This window comes from Arachis stenosperma, chromosome 6 (assembly GCF_014773155.1).
Source record: "Arachis stenosperma cultivar V10309 chromosome 6, arast.V10309.gnm1.PFL2, whole genome shotgun sequence".
Taxonomy (NCBI): Eukaryota; Viridiplantae; Streptophyta; class Magnoliopsida; order Fabales; family Fabaceae; genus Arachis; species Arachis stenosperma.
The window spans coordinates 128,845,405-128,864,602 of NC_080382.1; the positions used below are offsets into that span (position 1 = coordinate 128,845,405).

Here is a 19,198-nt window from a genome sequence, read left to right on the forward strand (position 1 = left end):
TCTAAAAAAGCAGCAACACCTGAGTTTTAATTCAAATGAGGAATGCATGTCTGGCAAGATTACAACTCTAAGCCAAGAGTAATATATTCCGCAACACGGGATTCTGGCAATGCATCTAACATGGCCTTAAGATCTTTAACATTTTCGAAACGCCTATTTGAATGTGTGACCTTCACAACCTTCAAGCCATGCCAACAACACTTGTTGAGCCTTGAATGGAGATAGCACCCACACCTCTCTCATAGAAAAACTGTTGTTTTTGTGAAATAACATAACAAAGTTAGAGGCTCCATGACATTTTTATGTATGTTGATAGGTACTGATATTATGAAACGCTCAATTGAAACTCGCTATTACAATGAAAGTAAAGTTGTAAAATAAAATAGAAAATTGGGAGACAATGACATACCACAATGAATGCCTTCATATTAAATAGGAATCCAAGCTGAATGAAACAGTTTCCGGAAAGCAACTTGAAAGCAACCAATTCATCAGGGGAAAATAGTGAGCTTCATCATTTATATGAAAACGAAATAGTTGAACGTGTTTAATACTTGGAGGAGTTGATGAAACTTGCAATACACCCAGGCTTTCTCTACTCTGCATAATTCAGGGTACAAACAGTCAAATATATAAACAGAATTGGAAAATATGCAAGCCGAATGAACCAATCAAACAGAAAGTGTATACTTACTGAATATGGTTCGCGGATAAAAAGGGACAAAGACGCCAAAACCTTTTGGGGTTTAATGTTTTGGAGAAATTCCCTCAAGCTATAAAGATGCCAATTATTCATACCGAAATGAACATTGAGTTCCAGTTGATTAGAAATTCTCATAAAAGATATGGCAGGTATATCTTTTTCGACATACTCGCATGATAATAAATTTGGAGCATCAACGTCGACCTCCTTCAAGCAGAGCAATGTGATAAACTTAAGAACTTGAGTCGAGGACCTGAAATATTAATCCTTTCATCCTCAAACCTAGAGCAATATGCAACATCAAAGTCTCAAGGAAAGTTCAAGCATCTCAAATTTGTGCAACTATCTAAATTCAGCTTTAAGGCGCATGCATATGAAGAGCATGATAACATAAGTTCTCAAGATTCGGAGCATCAACATATACCTCTTGTATTCCGTGAATATAAGCTCCCTTCAGCTTTTGTAGACCATGCAAGCTTAACGATTTCACCGGATCTCCTATGCTTAGTGGGTTATCTACCTTACATAAATGAAGATCTAAATATTTAATCAGAGAACAATGTGAAATGAAATGCTCCATAACTCCTTCACCTCCAAAAAGTATATGACCAAACACAATGTTTTCATTGAGAAAACTCAAGGGAATGGTTTAAGAATGCTGGGTCTAGTCTGATTTCACCACTCAACACCAACTTAGTAAGTGACTTGGCTTCAGTGAGACAAAGTGGAAGGTTATACGGTTTGCCCAAAAAGTCACCAGTGTGGCGAAGCTCCAGTACTTCAACACCACTTTCACTAGCCATCTGTATCCGCTGATCAACATGGGGGCGCACTTGCCTATGGTCTAACATATATTTCAAATCGAGTTTAAGTTCTTTGATCGCTAAGCCTTGGTCACAGAGCCTAGCCAATCTTTTCCTGACATACTCAATGATATGTCCAATTTGCTAAGCCAAAGAGAATTACTTGGAGGTAATGTTAAATCATGCAAACTAAAAAAATTCTCGCTGCACACGGACAATATGGGAAACGAAAACCATGTTTCTCTCCATGACTTTGACAAAACACTAGTTTTACCAGCATCTTTATCTGGCAACCTTCCGAGGATGTCATGAAGTATAACTTTTGGCAGACCGGATATGCGGTCATTTTCTTCTCAAACTACAGTTGTGTCCCTAAATAAGAGTATAACATCATAAGCCTTAGTAACGGGGATTAATTCTGGGCTTCCCGCCCCGCCCCATTCACATCCCTAATCTCATATAAGCATAAAAGAACACAGCTATTTTTCAAACCGTAAATTTCTTTTTTTTTTTTCCTTCTAACCCCCACTGTATTATTAATTATTTGTAATTTACCTTTATTTTGTGTATATTAATCTATATTTTTATTAAAATTTAATTTTTATGTACAAATAATGTAAAAGAATTTAATATAAATATTTAATTATATATTATTATGTCAATAAAAATTAACTACTTTTAAATTTGTAATATTAAATCATTGTGTGTCTTAACTATATTTTTATATTAAAAAAAAATTAATTAAGTCTCTATCCTTGTTTTAAATTTGTAGTTATATTTTTATTGTTATAAAAATATTTGACTAAATAAAATATACCAAGACATATTTATTAATAGCTAATACGATAAGATGGATGAAAATATTTTTGTAATATTTATTGTTAATATGAAGAAACTATATAAAGATAATTTAACTTTTTTATAAATATAAAATGAAAAAAATTTGAGGGCTAGTAATTTTAATTTATATTAGTCAATATTTTTAGTTATTAACAATCTAATATTTTTAGTTTAGCAGTTTAGTACTATACTTTTAACCAATAATTTTTAAATATTATTGGTTAATTGTTGAAAAAAATTATACTAATTTTATAATATTGCTCATATAAAATTTATTAAATTGGTAGATAATTTGTTTAGTAAATAATTTTGAATCGAATTTTTAAAAACAGTGGATATATATAAAAAGAAAAAATCTACAAAATAATATTATTTCAGTCAATTAATTTAAAAATAACCAACAACTAAAAATAATTAAATATCATTAAAAATTCAAAACTAAAAATAATAGAAGCATCCAAAACTTACGTAAAAATTAAAAAACATTTGAAAGTAAAACAAAATAAAATCAAGTTTGAATTTATAATTATGATTTATGATTTAAAATATAAATTTAATTTTGATATACTGTCAGCGTAAAATCGTTTTAATCACATAACAATATAACATTATGTTATATTAACAAAAATAATTATTTTTTATATTAATCACGTAAATAGTCATCCAAGAGAACATTGTCAGTATATTAAAATTAAACTCTTAAAATATATAATTTAGGTTTTAAAATTTAGATATTATGATTTATGATTTATAATTTAGTGTTTATAATTTGGGATTATGATTTATGATTTCAAGTATAGCGTTAACAAATCATAAAAGTTATAAAATTGAAATGTGAGCAATAACAATATACAACCAGAAAGTCGACCAAATGAACCAACTTATATCACCTCAATCCATAAATATTTTAAGTTTTTAACGCTCATTTTAATCTCTTAATTATCAATTACTTCAAACCATTTATGTTATGCTTTTATTTTATGTTTTCATGTAATACTACATTTATGTCAAACCATTTTCTTTTGTGAACTACATATTATTTTTTCTGTAAAAGGAATACAAATAATCAAATATATTTTAATAATAATATGACATTTCAAACACACTTTTACATTTACTTCTACAGGATTAGTTTTTAACTTTATATTATATGCTTTGACGTAACGGTGAATATAAATCAATCGCTTTATTTTTTTCGCAAAAAGATAAAATTCTAAACATGAACATTCACATTTATTGTTATCTTATAAAGAGAGAAAATGTTGTAGAACATTGATATATACATGTAACCACTTACTTAAGTACATACTAAATTACTAATTATCCTAATACAGCAGCAACGCCAATGTTCTAAACCAAATAAGGAATATCTATGAGTTGATAATAGAAAGATTACAATTCTAAGATAAAACCAATATTTTCATCAGCACAACATGTTGGCAATGCATCTAACATGGTCTTAAAGTCAGCGTTCTCATCAATCTTGAAGGTACAAATAACCTTGATAATCTTCAAGGCATGCCACCAACATTTTGTATTACTTGAACTGCAGTGGCACTTCCCCTCCTTTCTGCCCATCAGTGTCTCATACAAAAACTGTTGTTTTTTGCAAAATAACAAACGGAGTTAGAAAGAACATATTGATGATAAAGTATATAAACACAAATGCAGTCACTGCTGGGATGGAAGTACTGTTGTCGTTGTAAATGCAAGACTCAATGCAAGACTCAGAAAATTTGAGGATAATGACATACCTGAATGAATGCTTTACCATGAACATAAGAGCGAAAACTAAATGAAATAGAGTTCGGGCAGCAACTTGAAAGCAAGTAATTCATAAAAGGGAAATAGAAAGCTTCGTAGTCCGGAGAAAACTGTAATTCCAAGCGTTTAATAGTTGGAGGAATAGATGAAACTTGGAATGCACCCTGCTCTGGTTCACTCTACAGAATTCAGACAAACAAACAAATAAATAAAATAGGCAAATATGTAAAGCAGAATGAACCAATGTAGCAAGTGTATATACTTACTAGAATTGACAGACAGATAAAGAGGGAGACTGATGCCCAAATCTTTTGGGGTTTAATGTTTTGGACAAATTTCCTCAAGCTACAAAGGTCCTGAAAATCCACATCGCTAAAACTATTGACTTCCAATTGATTAGAACATTTCTGAAAAGATATACCAGGTTGGTTGTTTCCCTCGTACGCAAATGATAATAAATTTCGAGCATCGATGTTAAACTCCTCCAAGTTAGAGCAGTATGATAACTTCAAGACCTTGAGTTGAGCACTTGAAATATTAATCCTCTGAGACATCGAGCAATTGTCTAGTTCCAAACTCTCAAGGAAAGGAAATTTAGAAAATAGTTCAAGAAACCATTTGTCTCCAATAGCAATGTTCTTCAAATTCCATAAGCACAGCCATCTCAAATTTATGCAACTATCTAAATTCAGCTTGAAAGATGTATTTAGATACTGAAAACAACAATGTAAGCTCTCAAGATTTGGAGCATCAATATATACTTCCCGCATTCCTTGAACATAAACTTTCTTGAGCTTATGTAAACCATGCAAGAATAGTGATTCCACAAGACTGAACTCATACACTTGAGGAATTCCTCTGATTGGAGGGTTATAGACAGCACAATCAATCACGGTTAAATCTTCAATTAGAGGACAATGAGAAATGAGATGATCTATAATCCCTTCATGTGCAAAAACTATATTGCATAGTTTTATTATTCTCACTGAGTAAAGCTTGATGGAATGGGTGAGGAATGCTTGGTCAACTCTGATTCGGTCCATCAACACCAACTTAATAAGTGATTTGGATTCAATGACACTGAGTGGAAGGTCATAAAACCTGTCCCGACTGTGTCTCCCTACATAGCGACCAGGGAGGCGAAGCTGTAAATGTAATACTTCGCCACCACTTTCAATAGCCATCTTCATCCATAGATCAACATGGTGGGCCATGCACTTATAGTCTACATAGTCCATGATGAGCTTGAATTCTTTGATTGCTAAGCCTAGGTCGCGGAGCCTCAGTAATCTTCTCCCAACATAGTCAATAACTTTGTCTATTTTGCTATGATAATTGTCTACCGTTACATCTTGACTCTTAAAATGTTGATCGCTGCAAATAGACAATATCGGAAACGTAGACCATGTTTCTCTCCAAGCCTTTGATAAAACACTAGTCCTGGCAGAATCTCTGTCCGGAAGCCTTGCGAGAATGTCATGAAGTATAGCTTCTGGCAAACCAGATATTTGGTCCATTTTTCCCCAGCTTCAGTACTGATAGCAAGTATAATATCATGGATGGATAATTGCAACTCATAAAATGCGAAAAAAGAAAGAAAAAAAAATCACATGTATTACATGTTTATTATCAAAATGATTCATCTCAGAAGCTAGGGATCTATGATTATGAATGACTTTCAACTAAGTACAGTGATGAGATTTTTCATTGTAAAATTCATAAACTGTTCATCAAATTTTCATCATGACCCAAAATGTTCCATCTGAAACTCATAAATACTATAATAATAATAATAATAATAATATAAAGATCAATGTGGAACCTATGTAGATTTCTATCACAAATTTCTTCTTCTTCTTATGTGAAGTGAAATAATTTTTGAGATGGAGTTAAAGACATAAGAAAGAAAACACAAGGGACTAATTTTTTTTCTCTATGGAAGTAAGACGATTATTGTACATGTACTCTAACATTGTAACTTAGAGTTTTTTAAAATTATAAAAAGTATAGAAATCGGAGTATCTCAAATCTTTTACGCTTTTAAAAATTAAAGGATCCGATTTTTGTGCTTTAGAAATGTCTGTACTCCCAAAATTTAAATTTTTTAATTTCTGTATTCCAAATGAAACTTTACTATATTTAAAATTAATATCCCAAACTCCAGAAAAATATCATTATTAAACTAATATAAAAAATAAAGTGTAAATTCTATCTCCTTTGTCACTAAAAAATGAATTTCAATTTTTCCTCCTATCTCCTAAACAATAACCTCACTAGTTACTAGACTAACGAAAAGCTTGTTGTTCCAATAACAGAAAAAAGGGGGGAAATATTAAAAAATAAACTTACCTTCTCCAATAGAGTGTGTTTGTGATGATTTGAAGAGTGTAGAAGTGCGGTATTTTTTTTGCTTTGTGATAGATGATGTGAAATAAATGAGCGAATTTCTGGACTTAAGATTTCGGATTTAGTGGTTTATACTCTCACTTTAGATGATGAAAAAGAAACCTCTCTTTTGGGCCTAAGGTTTCGGTTTCAGTATTTTATATTATCACTTTAGACGGTGAAAAAAACTGACGGTGAAAGTCTGAAAGAAACTGTGGCGGCCGACGTATAAAACTAGTTATTGTGAAAGAAGAGACTGTGAGAGGGCAATTTTATTTGATAATCTTCTGAAAAAGTATATTTTTTAGTTATCTTTTTTTATAAATTTTATAAAAAAAATAATTTTATGTTTAAATATTTTGTAAAAAAATTATATTTATCAATTATGTTTAGGTATAATAAGATAAAAGTATTTTTTATTTATTTATTATGTAAAAAATATTTTTTTAAAAAAATTAAAAAATATAAATTGTAACTTTTTTTAAAAAATATAAATTGTAACTTTTTTTTAAATATTTTTTTTAGTATTTTTACTAATAAAAATTTACCAAACACGCTAAAAAATAAAAAAAATATTTTTTATCAACTTAATAACACTCAAATAAACATAAAAAAATTGTATTTTTTATTTATAAAAGATGTAGTTTATAAATATAAAATTAATTTTGTTATTGATATATAAAAGCCTACTAAGCATCAAATTAGTCCATCCTTAAAAAAAATAAATTATCAAAATATTACTTGAAAGTTTGTATCGTTAATAAAACAAATTTTAAAAGATACTAACGATAAATAAATTCGTAAAAGTACGACAAAAAAATGATATTCAAAATGTTATGGCATGTAGACGGTAGGTTAAGTGTTTACTCGAATTCTATGTAAAATTTTCATTCGAAATTTTCAGAAAATAAACTTTAAAGACTTAAAAGGATATGGAGCGAGTGGACTTAGCAATCACTGATCGCCTGTTCACCTGGTTCAGAAAGCAATCATGCAGTCAAATTGATAGGATTTTGGTTAGTTTGGAGTGGTTAGAAGAGTTTCCTAAAACAACACTGCGAAGTGGACCTAGACAGTTATCATACCATTGTCCATTGATTATGGAGGTCTCACGGATTAGAGGAGGGTCAAGACCTTTTCAGAGTTTGGACTCCTGATTTACTCGTGATGGTTTCTTGAGGATGGTAAGAGAGGAATGGAGGATTTTAGGTGAGGTACAGTTCATGGACAAGCTAAAGACTTTGACAACTCCGCTGAGCAGATGGCATAAAAAGAACTTTGGGAACATGGACACAAGAATTACACAGTTTGAGAATGAAATAAAGAAAGTAGATGACATGGTAGGTACTGGAGTGGCTGATGGGACTATTGAAGCAAAGAGAAAGGCGCTTGTGAGCTTCTGTAGAAAATGGTATATCAAAAAGGAGCTACATTGGAAGCAGATGTCAAGATCTCGGCATGTAAAGGAGATGGATAAAAACACCCGCTATTTCCACAATTTAGCCTCAGCGCGAAGAAGGTCCAATCGAATTGATGCCTTAATGGTTAATGGGAGGTTGGTAAGGAATCAAGCAAGGATCAAGATTGCTATCCGAGACTTTTATAAGGAGCTGTACCACCAGGAGTCTTCACCGATTATTGGCTTCAGGGATGGGCTGGTAAAGCAAATTCTTGAAGAGGAGGCAACAGAGCTAGAGATGATGCCAACTACTGAAGAAATAAAGGAGGCAGTTTGGGATTATGAGTCAATAAAGGCACCAAACAGTCATGGGTATAATATGAATTTCATAAAGAAGTGTTGGAAAGAATTAGGTAGAGAGTTCATTGGAGCGGTGAAAGGATTTTTCCAGTCAGTTAAGCTACCTAGTGAGTCGATGTCACTTGGGTGGCGCTGGTACCGAAGTTTACTGGAGCCAAAGAAATAAAAGATCTCCAGCCGATTAGTATGGTGGGCTGTGTCTATAAAATCATTTCTAAGGTTTTGGTTTGGAGGATGCGGAAGGTAATGCCGGGTCTGGTAGGAGAGACTCAGAGCACTTTCGTGAAGGGCAAGAAAATATATGATGGGGTTTTGATCGCCTGTGAAACCATGCACTGGCTGAAATCACGAAAAAAGAGTTCTGCGATAATAAAGCTGGATTTCCAAAAGGCTTATGATAGAGTCAGGTGGGGCTTTGTAGATATTGTATTGCAGAAAATGGGTTTTGGCCAGAGATGGAGAGGCTGGATCAAGGAGTGTATCTGCTCTGCATTTATGTCGGTACTTGTCAATGGATCACCTTCGAAGCCTTTCAAAATGGAAAGGGGTTTGCAACAAGGAGACCCACTATCTCCATTCTTGTTTGTTTTAGTTGTTGATTTTTTTCATAGGATGATTGGAGAGGCGGTGAGGAATGGACGTATATCTCCGCTACTGGTTGGTAAGGATAACATTGAGTTGTCTCACTTGCAATTTGCGGATGATACTATTCTTTTTTGCCCGCCTGAAGAGGAGACCATCAGAAATTATCAGCGACTGCTCCGGTGCTTTGAACTGATGTCTGGGTTGAGTATCAATTTTGAGAAGTCCAACATAATTCCGGTCAATTGTGATAGGCTGTGGGTCCGTAGGATGTGACTCATCATTACCAATCAGATATCTGGACATTCTCCTGGGAGCAAATCCGAAACTGGTTAAGACATGAAAATCAGTGATTGACAAGGTGGAAGAAAAGCTGAGTTTGTGAAAAGCAAAGACCCTCAACAAAGCGGGCAAGCTGGTCCTCATTAAATCGGTTCTTAGTAGCCTGTCTATTTACTACCTCAGCTTATATAAGATGCCGAAGACAGTGGCAGAGAAGTTGATTTCCCTACAACGACGGTTCTTGTTGAGTACAGAGGAGGAGAGGCAAAGGTTACCGTTCATGAAATGGGAAGTAGTAATGGCTCCTAAGAAGGCAGGTGGGTTGGGAGTTGGTGATGCAGTTATTCGAAATACAGCATTGCTGTTTAAGTGGTGGTGGAGGTTCTCAAAACAAGACTGTCCCTTATGGAAGAAAATTATTTGCTCTTGTACCAACATGGATCCTGCTGTGATGCTGCGAGACCAGCCTGTCCCCACAAGAGGGGGTCCTTGGAAGGATATCTGTCAGTTACAAATCCGCGAGCCGTGGTTGAGAGAAAAGATGATCAGCAGGTTGTCTATGGACCTCGGGAATGGCAGAACAATCCAGTTCTGGGAGGATAGCTGGCTACCTAACGGGGTATTGAAAGATATGTTTCCTAGGCTCTTCTCAGTTTCAAACCTTAACGGATCAGTTATAGAGGATTGTGGGTTTTGGGATGGGTTAGACTAGATTTGGAGCTTCCAGTAGAGGAGGGAGTTGTTTCAATGGGAGTTGGATTTAGTAAACCAACTTCATGAGACCTTACAGTCAGTTAAGCCCACAACGGAGAGAGAGGATAGAGTGGTATGAAAATTTGATAAAAACAGGTGTTTATTCAACTAATTCCTTTGTACAGGCGTTGCAGGTGGAAGTTCTACCGGAGAAAATCACAAGCTACAGTTTCACGAGTGCTGTATGGAAAGGGATTGTCCCTTCTAGGATTGAGCTCTTGTCTTGGTTTGTGTTGATCGCAAGGGTGAATACTAAGGATCGACTGTATAGACTACGTGTTATTGATCAGAATGACAATATGTGTGTGCTATGTTGTAAGTCCGAGGAAATTGCTTTTCATTTGTTTCTTGGTTGTGAGATCACATGGCAGGTGTGGTGTGTTTGGCTGCTTGCCTTTAGAAGGAGGTGGTGCTTTCTAGGTACTCTAAAGGAACACTTTGAAAGCTGGACGAACTTATCAGGAAGGTTGACAAAAAGAGGTGATTCATTGGGTTCTTTGCTATTGTCTGGACAATCTGGCTAGAAAGGAATGGCAGACTGTTCTGAAATCATGCCTCAAGTGTGGTGGCAATTATAAACAAGTCATTTGTGTATGTCGAGGAATGGGTTGGTGGTGAACCCTTTTGTTGTTGATGGCCATACCGAAAATGACTAGGGGTTGATTGGTATCTGAAATATTCATGATCCTTGTAGTTCCTTTCATTGCTCTACTCTTGTATTGACTATTGAACTCCCTTTAATTAAAAAATAAATAAATAAATAAATGGATTAAAAAAGGATCTACAAACAAAATGAAATAAAGCTATGCTTAAGGGTGTATTTGGCAAACCCGTTTGAAGAGAAAAAACACGTTTAAGCTTATTGAAAGTTTCAATTTTTTGTTTGGCTAACTTTTGATTTGGCAAACGCAGAAGTGATTTTGATGTCAAACCCAAATTTGCCAGAAGCAACAATTTTTAGCTTCTACGTTTCGGGTTTTTAGCCATTTACACTAAACATCTATTTTTTCTTTACCAATATTATCCTTTAACATGTTATTGTATTATTTATAAAATTTTTATTATTTCTCCTTATATGAACTCTCTTTTTCTATTATTTATTATTTTTATTTTTTTGTTAAATTTTTATTTGACATTATACACTCTTATAATTGTGATTTTTGTATATTATATTTATTATTATCTTTTCATAATATGATTTATTGATCACATTAGATAAAGTAAATTAAACAAAAAATTAACCATAAATAATAATAATAGTAAAAAACTATAGATACTAAAAAAGAGTACTAAAAGAACTAAAAATATACTATATAAAATACATCATCAAGAACTTTTATATTTATTTCCATCTCTACCAGGATAAATATTTAATTTTATTATTTTTAGTATTCTTTTGTATAATTATAATTCTGGTATATTCAATTTTTTATTGTAATTTTTTTATAATATAAATTATGATCCCATTAAAAAAAAATAAATTAAATAAAAAATTAATCATAGGTATTAATAAAATGATAAACGTTGGATTCCAAAATAATATTAAGAATAAGATTATTGAGAGTATTAAAACAAAAATACGATGTAAAAAAAATACTAAATTAACATTTTCACGTTAATATTTAAAATTTAAAAAAATGTAATATATTTGATTAAATACTTTTATATATATAATTCATATTTCTTATTTTTAATATAAAATATATTTTGTTAATTTTTATATGTTATTTTTATTTTAATAAATAAATATTAATTTTATTATAAAATTAATTAATAAAATTATTCAAATATTTAAATTAAAATAACTGGACAATATAACAAAAATTATTTAAATTGATGTCTATTTTAGTAATTTTTTATCTAAAAGTGATTTTAAATAGTATAATCCAAATAATATTTATTTTATTATAATCTATTTTGATATAAAAATAGCCAAACATAAATCACTTTAATACAAACTTACTTTTCATTAAAATCAAATTTACAAAATTAATTTTATACAAACTCTCATTTACAAACTGTAATTCAAACACATACTAAATGGTTAAGATTACAAATATGAAAAAAGAGCATTTACCGAAAAAACTTTGCGGCTTCAGTTCAGCCTTTCTCTAACTCCTCTGTTGAGTACTCTTCAATACGCTTTATATATAACTATTAATGATCTAATCCCTCTTCTACAAATAATAATCATTATCATAATCAGTTATCATAATAATATATTATGATTTTTAAATTTAAAATAACTAAAATTTTAATTTTTCCATTTTATACCTTGTCACTTTAAAGGAATTAGTCATAATTTTATACACAAGTGGTAACGTATAACACAATCATAAAACAATTACCATAAAAGACTATGTATGTTTCAATTGAAGAACATCTCTTAGATAAAAAGTACAAAACCACGAGAATAGGGACCCTCACTTTCTTGATTTAATTCGGGATTTTGACGGTGAGAATGAGAGCAAAAATTTGTGGGTTGCTCACCACCGAACGTGTGGGAGAGGAATGACTAGTGTGTTCAAAACTCTAAATCTAATCTAATTTGAAAATACATCAAATCAGTTTTACTTTTTGTTTAAACAAAAACATTGAAATATTTGATCTGGATTTTTAGTTAGAGCAATTTGTTATTTGTTGTTTAATTGAGTGAAATCTCTTCATCTTGCTTGCTTTGCTTTCCTTTCTTTTCTTTTAATCCTAATATTCACAAATCAAAAAAATTTCAAATTTCATATTTAAATTTCGAAAGTGACTCGATTCAAATATTTTAAATCAAATAAATATCGTTATATAATATTTTATTTTTATAATTAAATTAAATTGTCCACCTCTCAAATTTTAGGTGATTATATATGATTTTTTTTAGGTTTAATTTAATTAGGAATAAAATAAATATTTTATGAATGGGATTAAATTGGTAATTTTAAAATTAGTGATTTATACGGTAAAGAGTTAAATATGTCCAGAGCTATAGATATTTCGTGTGATGCAATAAATACAAAACGTACACGTGCCCTAAAGCATGTCTAATATTAAGATTTGAGACACAGGTGTCAAAGCCAACAGTTTTGTTTTTTTTTTTTTTGCCAGAGGAGAATACTCTTATGTGGAGTCAGTTCACAAAATTTTGTATAAATCTTCACCATTTTTTTATGGGTTTTTTTATTGGATTGATTGTATGATGAAGTTTTGTAAAAAAACGAGTTAATATAGATATTCATCTCCAAAAGCAAGACGTTGATACTTATCTAAAAATGTAGGAAATCATCCAAAAGGATAACAAATGGCCACCCATGCGCAGAAAGAATAATAATAATAATAATAATAATAATAATAATAATAATAATAATAATAATAATAATAATGGAATGGCCACCCGAAAAATAAATAGAAGAATAAAGGAAATGCTTCTGGATTTTTTTCACCTTTTTTTATGTAAAACTACGTGAATAGTTAGATTATATTAAAAATATTTTGTAAAATATATCATTTTGAGATTTTGAATTTATTTATTTTTAAAAAAGACATAAATTATTTATATTAAAATTGTATAAAATTATATTTTTATTTTTTTATTTTCGATTTATATAGATTGCTACACTTTGTCTTTTTAGGTGGTTTTTTTTATAAATAATTAAAAAAATGAATGAATGAGAATGAAAAACATATAAAAATGTTATATTATGAAAGATTAAGAAATAAAGAGTAGTAAGAGTCTTAATATATATAAGTTGTAGAATTTGAATATTTGTAACTGAAATTTTTTATAATTATTATTATGACATTTTTTAATGTATATTTATTGCATTTAATTAGTACTTGATGTTTCAATTGAATAATAGATAAAATTTTTTGTTTTAATTTTTTTAAAACATTTTACTAAATGATAATTGGTTGATTTTCATCTTTTATCAAGTCATTAGAATTGTTAACGTGGCATCATTAACAAAAAAAAGAAAGTTTAAATTTATTGTAAAAAAAATTGGTATCCGCTTTTATATATTATAAATAGATAAATAGATGATTAAGTTAATATACGGTTAATTCAATACTTATTTTATGTCATATTCTTCTGGTAAGTGTATTCTTAATTGGTAAAATATTTTTTTACTATACCAGAATGTTTGTATCACTTTAATCATATAATTTTGACTTGTATCTAAATTAACGTCGAATAATTATCTTCGAATAAATTAATCTTTAACAAAAACATTTACGATATTAATCTTTCAATCAGACTATTTTTTAGAAAAACAAATGATTAGTTTGTTAATTCTTTAAAAATGATTAAGGACAATTTTACTTTTTATTTTATGAGAGATGAATGATTAGATACCGTAACAATCTAATTACTAATACGTCATGATCAATGTTAGTTAGTAGACACTATTTTATGGCTTATTTTATTTAATAACCAATATTATTGGTAATAATTTTTTTATTTATTTTTATTTGATTTGATATTATTTTATTTTTTATAAATCTTTTGATTGAAATTTTTTAGATAAAAATATTTAAATATTTAATAATTGTTGTAATTTTTAATATTTAATAGTTTAGATAAGATATACTATCTCAGAAATTTTTTGTTAGGAGAATGTGTACATAGGTCCTTTAATGTTATTTGTTTTCATTTCTTAAAAATTATGACTTCAGGCTTTTAAAATTGTGATATGCGGTAACGTGTTTTTTAAAATTATTTGATAGTGAATTTTTAGTTGAATAAAAAAATAAAATAAATATGTAACTAAACAATTCTTGTAATTTGAATCTAGTTACACCTCTGATTGTTTGGTACGGTAGGATAATTTTGTTTTAAAAAGATTTTTTCTTTTTCTCCCCCATTTTAAAAAAGAGAAAAACATTAACACAAAAAAGTCTCAATACAAAATACATGTAATACAATTCATAACTAAAAGTCCAAAACTCCAAGGCACAGGCAAATACTAAGCTAAAGTCACAACTTACAAAAAAAATACCACATAAAAATTGTCCGACCCACTTCTAGTAACGGAAGCCCAATTCATATTAATTCCGTTACAGAGAGTGCTGCACCCCTAAACGGAGACAAGCAACAACACACGTGTAAGAGAATGGCAATCTCTAAATATCTTTACAAACTTCATCTGTACCATAATGTGACCCTTACTAAACACATCTTCTAGGCATGCCTAGGTAGAATTGATAACATTACACTAAAATATTGAGAAATAGAACAACGAAAAGAGTGGGTACTGCTTACAACCTCATTAAGTTGGCATACATAATTATTTCATTGTCTGAGTTTACATAGAATTTGAGAACATTTTCATCTCTAAAATACGACTGCTCCAGTATTAGAGAGCAAGAGTGAGGAGACCAAAAAATTAGAAAACACAGTAATAAATAATAATAATCAACTATAAGTAATCTAATTAATTATTTAAAACACAAAAAATTGAATAACCATATAAATTTGTCCTGCTCTAAGCATACTTAAGCATGATATTAAATAGTAAATCATTATAAAAAGGAAAAATAAATACTCAAACAGTAAATCATTTAGCACTTCAGTAGTCTTTAACTACTGTTTTACTTTGTCTTATAATAATTTTAATATTCATTTTCATATAGCTCATTAGTCTCAAATTCTCAAAATTGTAGGTATAATAATTTGTAACAGAAATCTCATTTTAACATTTATTTTTATGTGGTTCACTAGTCTCAAATTTTCATGGTTTTTGAATTTTATTGACTAACATTAGTTTTGAATGTAAAATCACCAAAAGAAGCCATTTAGATAAAGAAAAAATTGGTAAAATTGTGTGTTGAGACAAAATGAATTATAATCATTCTCCTATATTGTATTACACAGAAAACATTTTAAAAGCGAGCCATCCCAAAAATATTCGTTTTTAAATGAAGTTTAACATGGTAAACCAAATAGGTATGCAGATGAAGTACCTCATAACAGCAATGGATATGAAGTTTTTTTAAATTTTTACAGCCAACAGTATACAACATATAGCAACATCTCTAAGGTTTGAGTAATCTACTTGTTGAAGAGTTTGTAGGAACTTGCATCCTTTTCCATCCTAAAGAAGACCAACATCAACAATTCTTTGACAGTAAAGTAATGCCAACTTAGTAAGACGCCTGCTAATAGAAAGTCGAACTTAACACCACAAACGAACTGATAAAATTGTGAAAGAATAGGGAACAAAGAAAAGAATTTTTATTGATTATTGATTGATTGAATTGAACATTTGAATTATGAAGGTAAAACTAAATATATATAGTGCATTGCCTACGAAAGATAAAAGTAAAGATAAGATAAGATAAGAAGATAACATAAAAGATAAGATAAGATAATAAGGACTAAAATTAGAACTGAATTTATGTATTCTGTTAGACTGAATTTGTGGGTCACAAGACTTCTTTATTGTTATCATGGGCTAATATAGAATAGTAGTTTAATAGAAACAAACACAACAAGCAATGAAAGACTTGACCAAATGTAAATATAAAGAGGCTAAACACGTGTCACATGCTTCCTTATGTTGCCTATTTATTGAATGGTTAATTCATTCATTATTTTACATACATACTACTAGCAAGATTTTCCAATAGATTCTAGCCCCGAAATTTGAATGTTGTGACGTCTATTGATTTCAAGATGTGTAAGTTTCTTGCATTCGGTGGCAATTACTTCCAAACCCTTGTGATTTGGGAAATAACAGTGACCTAATATTAAATTTCTTAATTATTTTATTTATTACCAATGGCAAACAAACCTCTAAAATTAATCATTATTCAAAGAAAGGAGATTACTAACTAAAGCAGGAAAAAAATGATAGAATTCTTGGCAGAATCCAAAATTTAACCGTTGGAGACATGAGAAAATATTGTGCAATTGCATGCAACACTTAGACCATCTCCAGTAGGGAACTCATTCTAATCCCTATTTATGGCCCACCTGTCATAAAAAGTAACTCCACGTAAGCTTTTGCATCATTACCAGTAAATAGAAACTCAAAAAATCTCTCTCTCCTCCATTAGAAGGAACTAACTTTAGTTCCTATTGTGGTCCCACATAATTAATTAATTAAAGTAATTAAAATTAATATAATTATTATTTTTTATAATAATATTATTTAAATTTATAAATTTAAAATAATTTAATATTATAAAATATTAAAATAAATAACTTAAATTTGGTTAGTATTTTAAATTTTATAAATAAAAATAAATAATCTAACTAAAAATCATTTTATAATATGTAAAAATTAAATTTATTTTTTATGTAAAATAAATTTAATTAATTATAATTTAATATAACAATATAAATAATATTTGATATTGATTTAACATAATTATTTATATTAATTATAATTTAATATAACTAATTATTAAATAATTAATATAAATAATTAATTAAATAGATATATAAATATTTAATATAATAAATTATTATAATTATTAATAAATTAATTATAATTTAATTATTTAATATATATTTAATATATTTTTTATTTTTTTATTAACTTACCACATGGCATGATTTTATTGGTTGTTGCAAGTCCCTGTTTAGAGGGACTCTCAACCTTGATCCACGTGAAGAGTCCTCCTTCCTTTTTCACTCCAACGGTACTTGAGTCCCCATATGTCAAAAGAGGAACTCCAATGCTAAGAAATAGAGTTCCTCTTTTGACATATGGGGACTCAAGTACCATTGGAGTGAAAAATGAAGGAGGACTCTTCACGTGGATCAAGGTTGAGAGTCCCTCTAAACAGGGACTTGCAACAACCAATAAAATCATGCCATGTGGTAAGTTAATAAAAAAATAAAAAATATATTAAATATATATTAAATAATTAAATTATAATTAATTTATTAATAATTATAATAATTTATTATATTAAATATTTATATATCTATTTAATTAATTATTTATATTAATTATTTAATAATTAGTTATATTAAATTATAATTAATATAAATAATTATGTTAAATCAATATCAAATATTATTTATATTGTTATATTAAATTATAATTAATTAAATTTATTTTACATAAAAAATAAATTTAATTTTTACATATTATAAAATGATTTTTAGTTAGATTATTTATTTTTATTTATAAAATTTAAAATACTAACCAAATTTAAGTTATTTATTTTAATATTTTATAATATTAAATTATTTTAAATTTATAAATTTAAATAATATTATTATAAAAAATAATAATTATATTAATTTTAATTACTTTAATTAATTAATTATGTGGGACCACAATAGGAACTAAAGTTAGTTCCTTCTAATGGAGGAGAGAGAAATTTTTTGAGTTCCTATTTACTGGTAATGATGCAAAAGCTTACGTGGAGTTACTTTTTATGACAGGTGGGCCATAAATAGGGATTAGAATGAGTTCCCTATTGGAGATGGTCTAAGGGTCATGTAAATGGAACCAAATAAATAATATAGCTAAGCTTATCTCACTAAATATGCTTGAACAGTATCAAAGCAGTATCAACATTATAAATAACATGTTAAATCATATGCATATTAAATTTTTATATGAATTATTATTTTATAATATATTCAATTTATATAATTAGAGGATTTAATATAATGAATTATGATATTTAGTTATATAAATGTTATTTTCTATAATGTTATAAAGAAGTCCATATAAATATTATTTTCTATGTTGTTACAAAATAAATTTGGTGTTGACACAGAAAAATTATAAGGAAAAAAAAAAGAAAACATAAAAAAACTTGAAAACTTAAGTGTTATTAGTTTACTATACAATCTTACTTTGATCTCTTTTTATATATTATTATTATATTATATATAACAGATAGATAAATAGTGCAATAAACCCACTAATGGATAAATAAACAATCTAGATTTTTGTATTTAGTGTAAATTTAAAATAAATTTAGGGATATTTAATTGTTTTTGGAGTAAATATAATGTGTTCTCTTGCTTCCAATCTAGGAAATTAATTCTTCTGCCAGCAATTAGTCTAATATTATTTTTCTCTTAAAATTTTTGTTTCTCTCTTCAATAAACCAAAACATATTTCTCTCTTCCTCTTGCTCTTTCGTTTATTGGCTAATTGTTTGGTAAAAAAATCAATTCTCAATTTTTACTTTTTTCTTGATTAAAATTTATCCATAATATTTGTATGAGTAAGAAATATCCATGTCATGGAGGTGCTAGCTCTCCTAGAGTATGGTAAAAGTTTAAGCTCAATTTGTATTTCGTCATAAAAATTCATGGTTGGATAAATGATTGCATTAGAATGAACTCCCCTTGTAACTTCCTTTCCTCAA

At 28.9% G+C, this 19,198-nt stretch overlaps 3 protein-coding genes across 3 annotated transcripts; 2 read left to right on the forward strand and 1 right to left on the reverse strand.

The window, feature by feature from the left end:
* Positions 1–3,639: 3,639 nt before the first annotated feature.
* On the reverse strand, positions 3,640–6,614 carry LOC130932374 (putative F-box/LRR-repeat protein At3g59160). Its single transcript, XM_057861692.1, has 4 exons — positions 6,460–6,614; positions 4,377–5,645; positions 4,101–4,289; positions 3,640–3,942 (listed from the first exon to the last, which is right to left on the reverse strand). Exons 2-4 carry the CDS (start codon positions 5,625–5,627, stop codon positions 3,739–3,741), a joined length of 1,644 nt encoding a protein of 547 aa, XP_057717675.1. The 5' UTR covers positions 5,628–5,645; positions 6,460–6,614; the 3' UTR covers positions 3,640–3,738.
* Positions 6,615–7,676: 1,062 nt separating this feature from the next.
* On the forward strand, positions 7,677–8,420 carry LOC130934600 (uncharacterized). The gene has a single exon (XM_057864157.1). It carries the CDS (start codon positions 7,677–7,679, stop codon positions 8,418–8,420), a length of 744 nt encoding a protein of 247 aa, XP_057720140.1.
* Positions 8,421–9,311: 891 nt separating this feature from the next.
* On the forward strand, positions 9,312–9,830 carry LOC130934601 (uncharacterized). The gene has a single exon (XM_057864158.1). It carries the CDS (start codon positions 9,312–9,314, stop codon positions 9,828–9,830), a length of 519 nt encoding a protein of 172 aa, XP_057720141.1.
* The last annotated feature ends 9,368 nt before the right edge of the window (positions 9,831–19,198 follow it).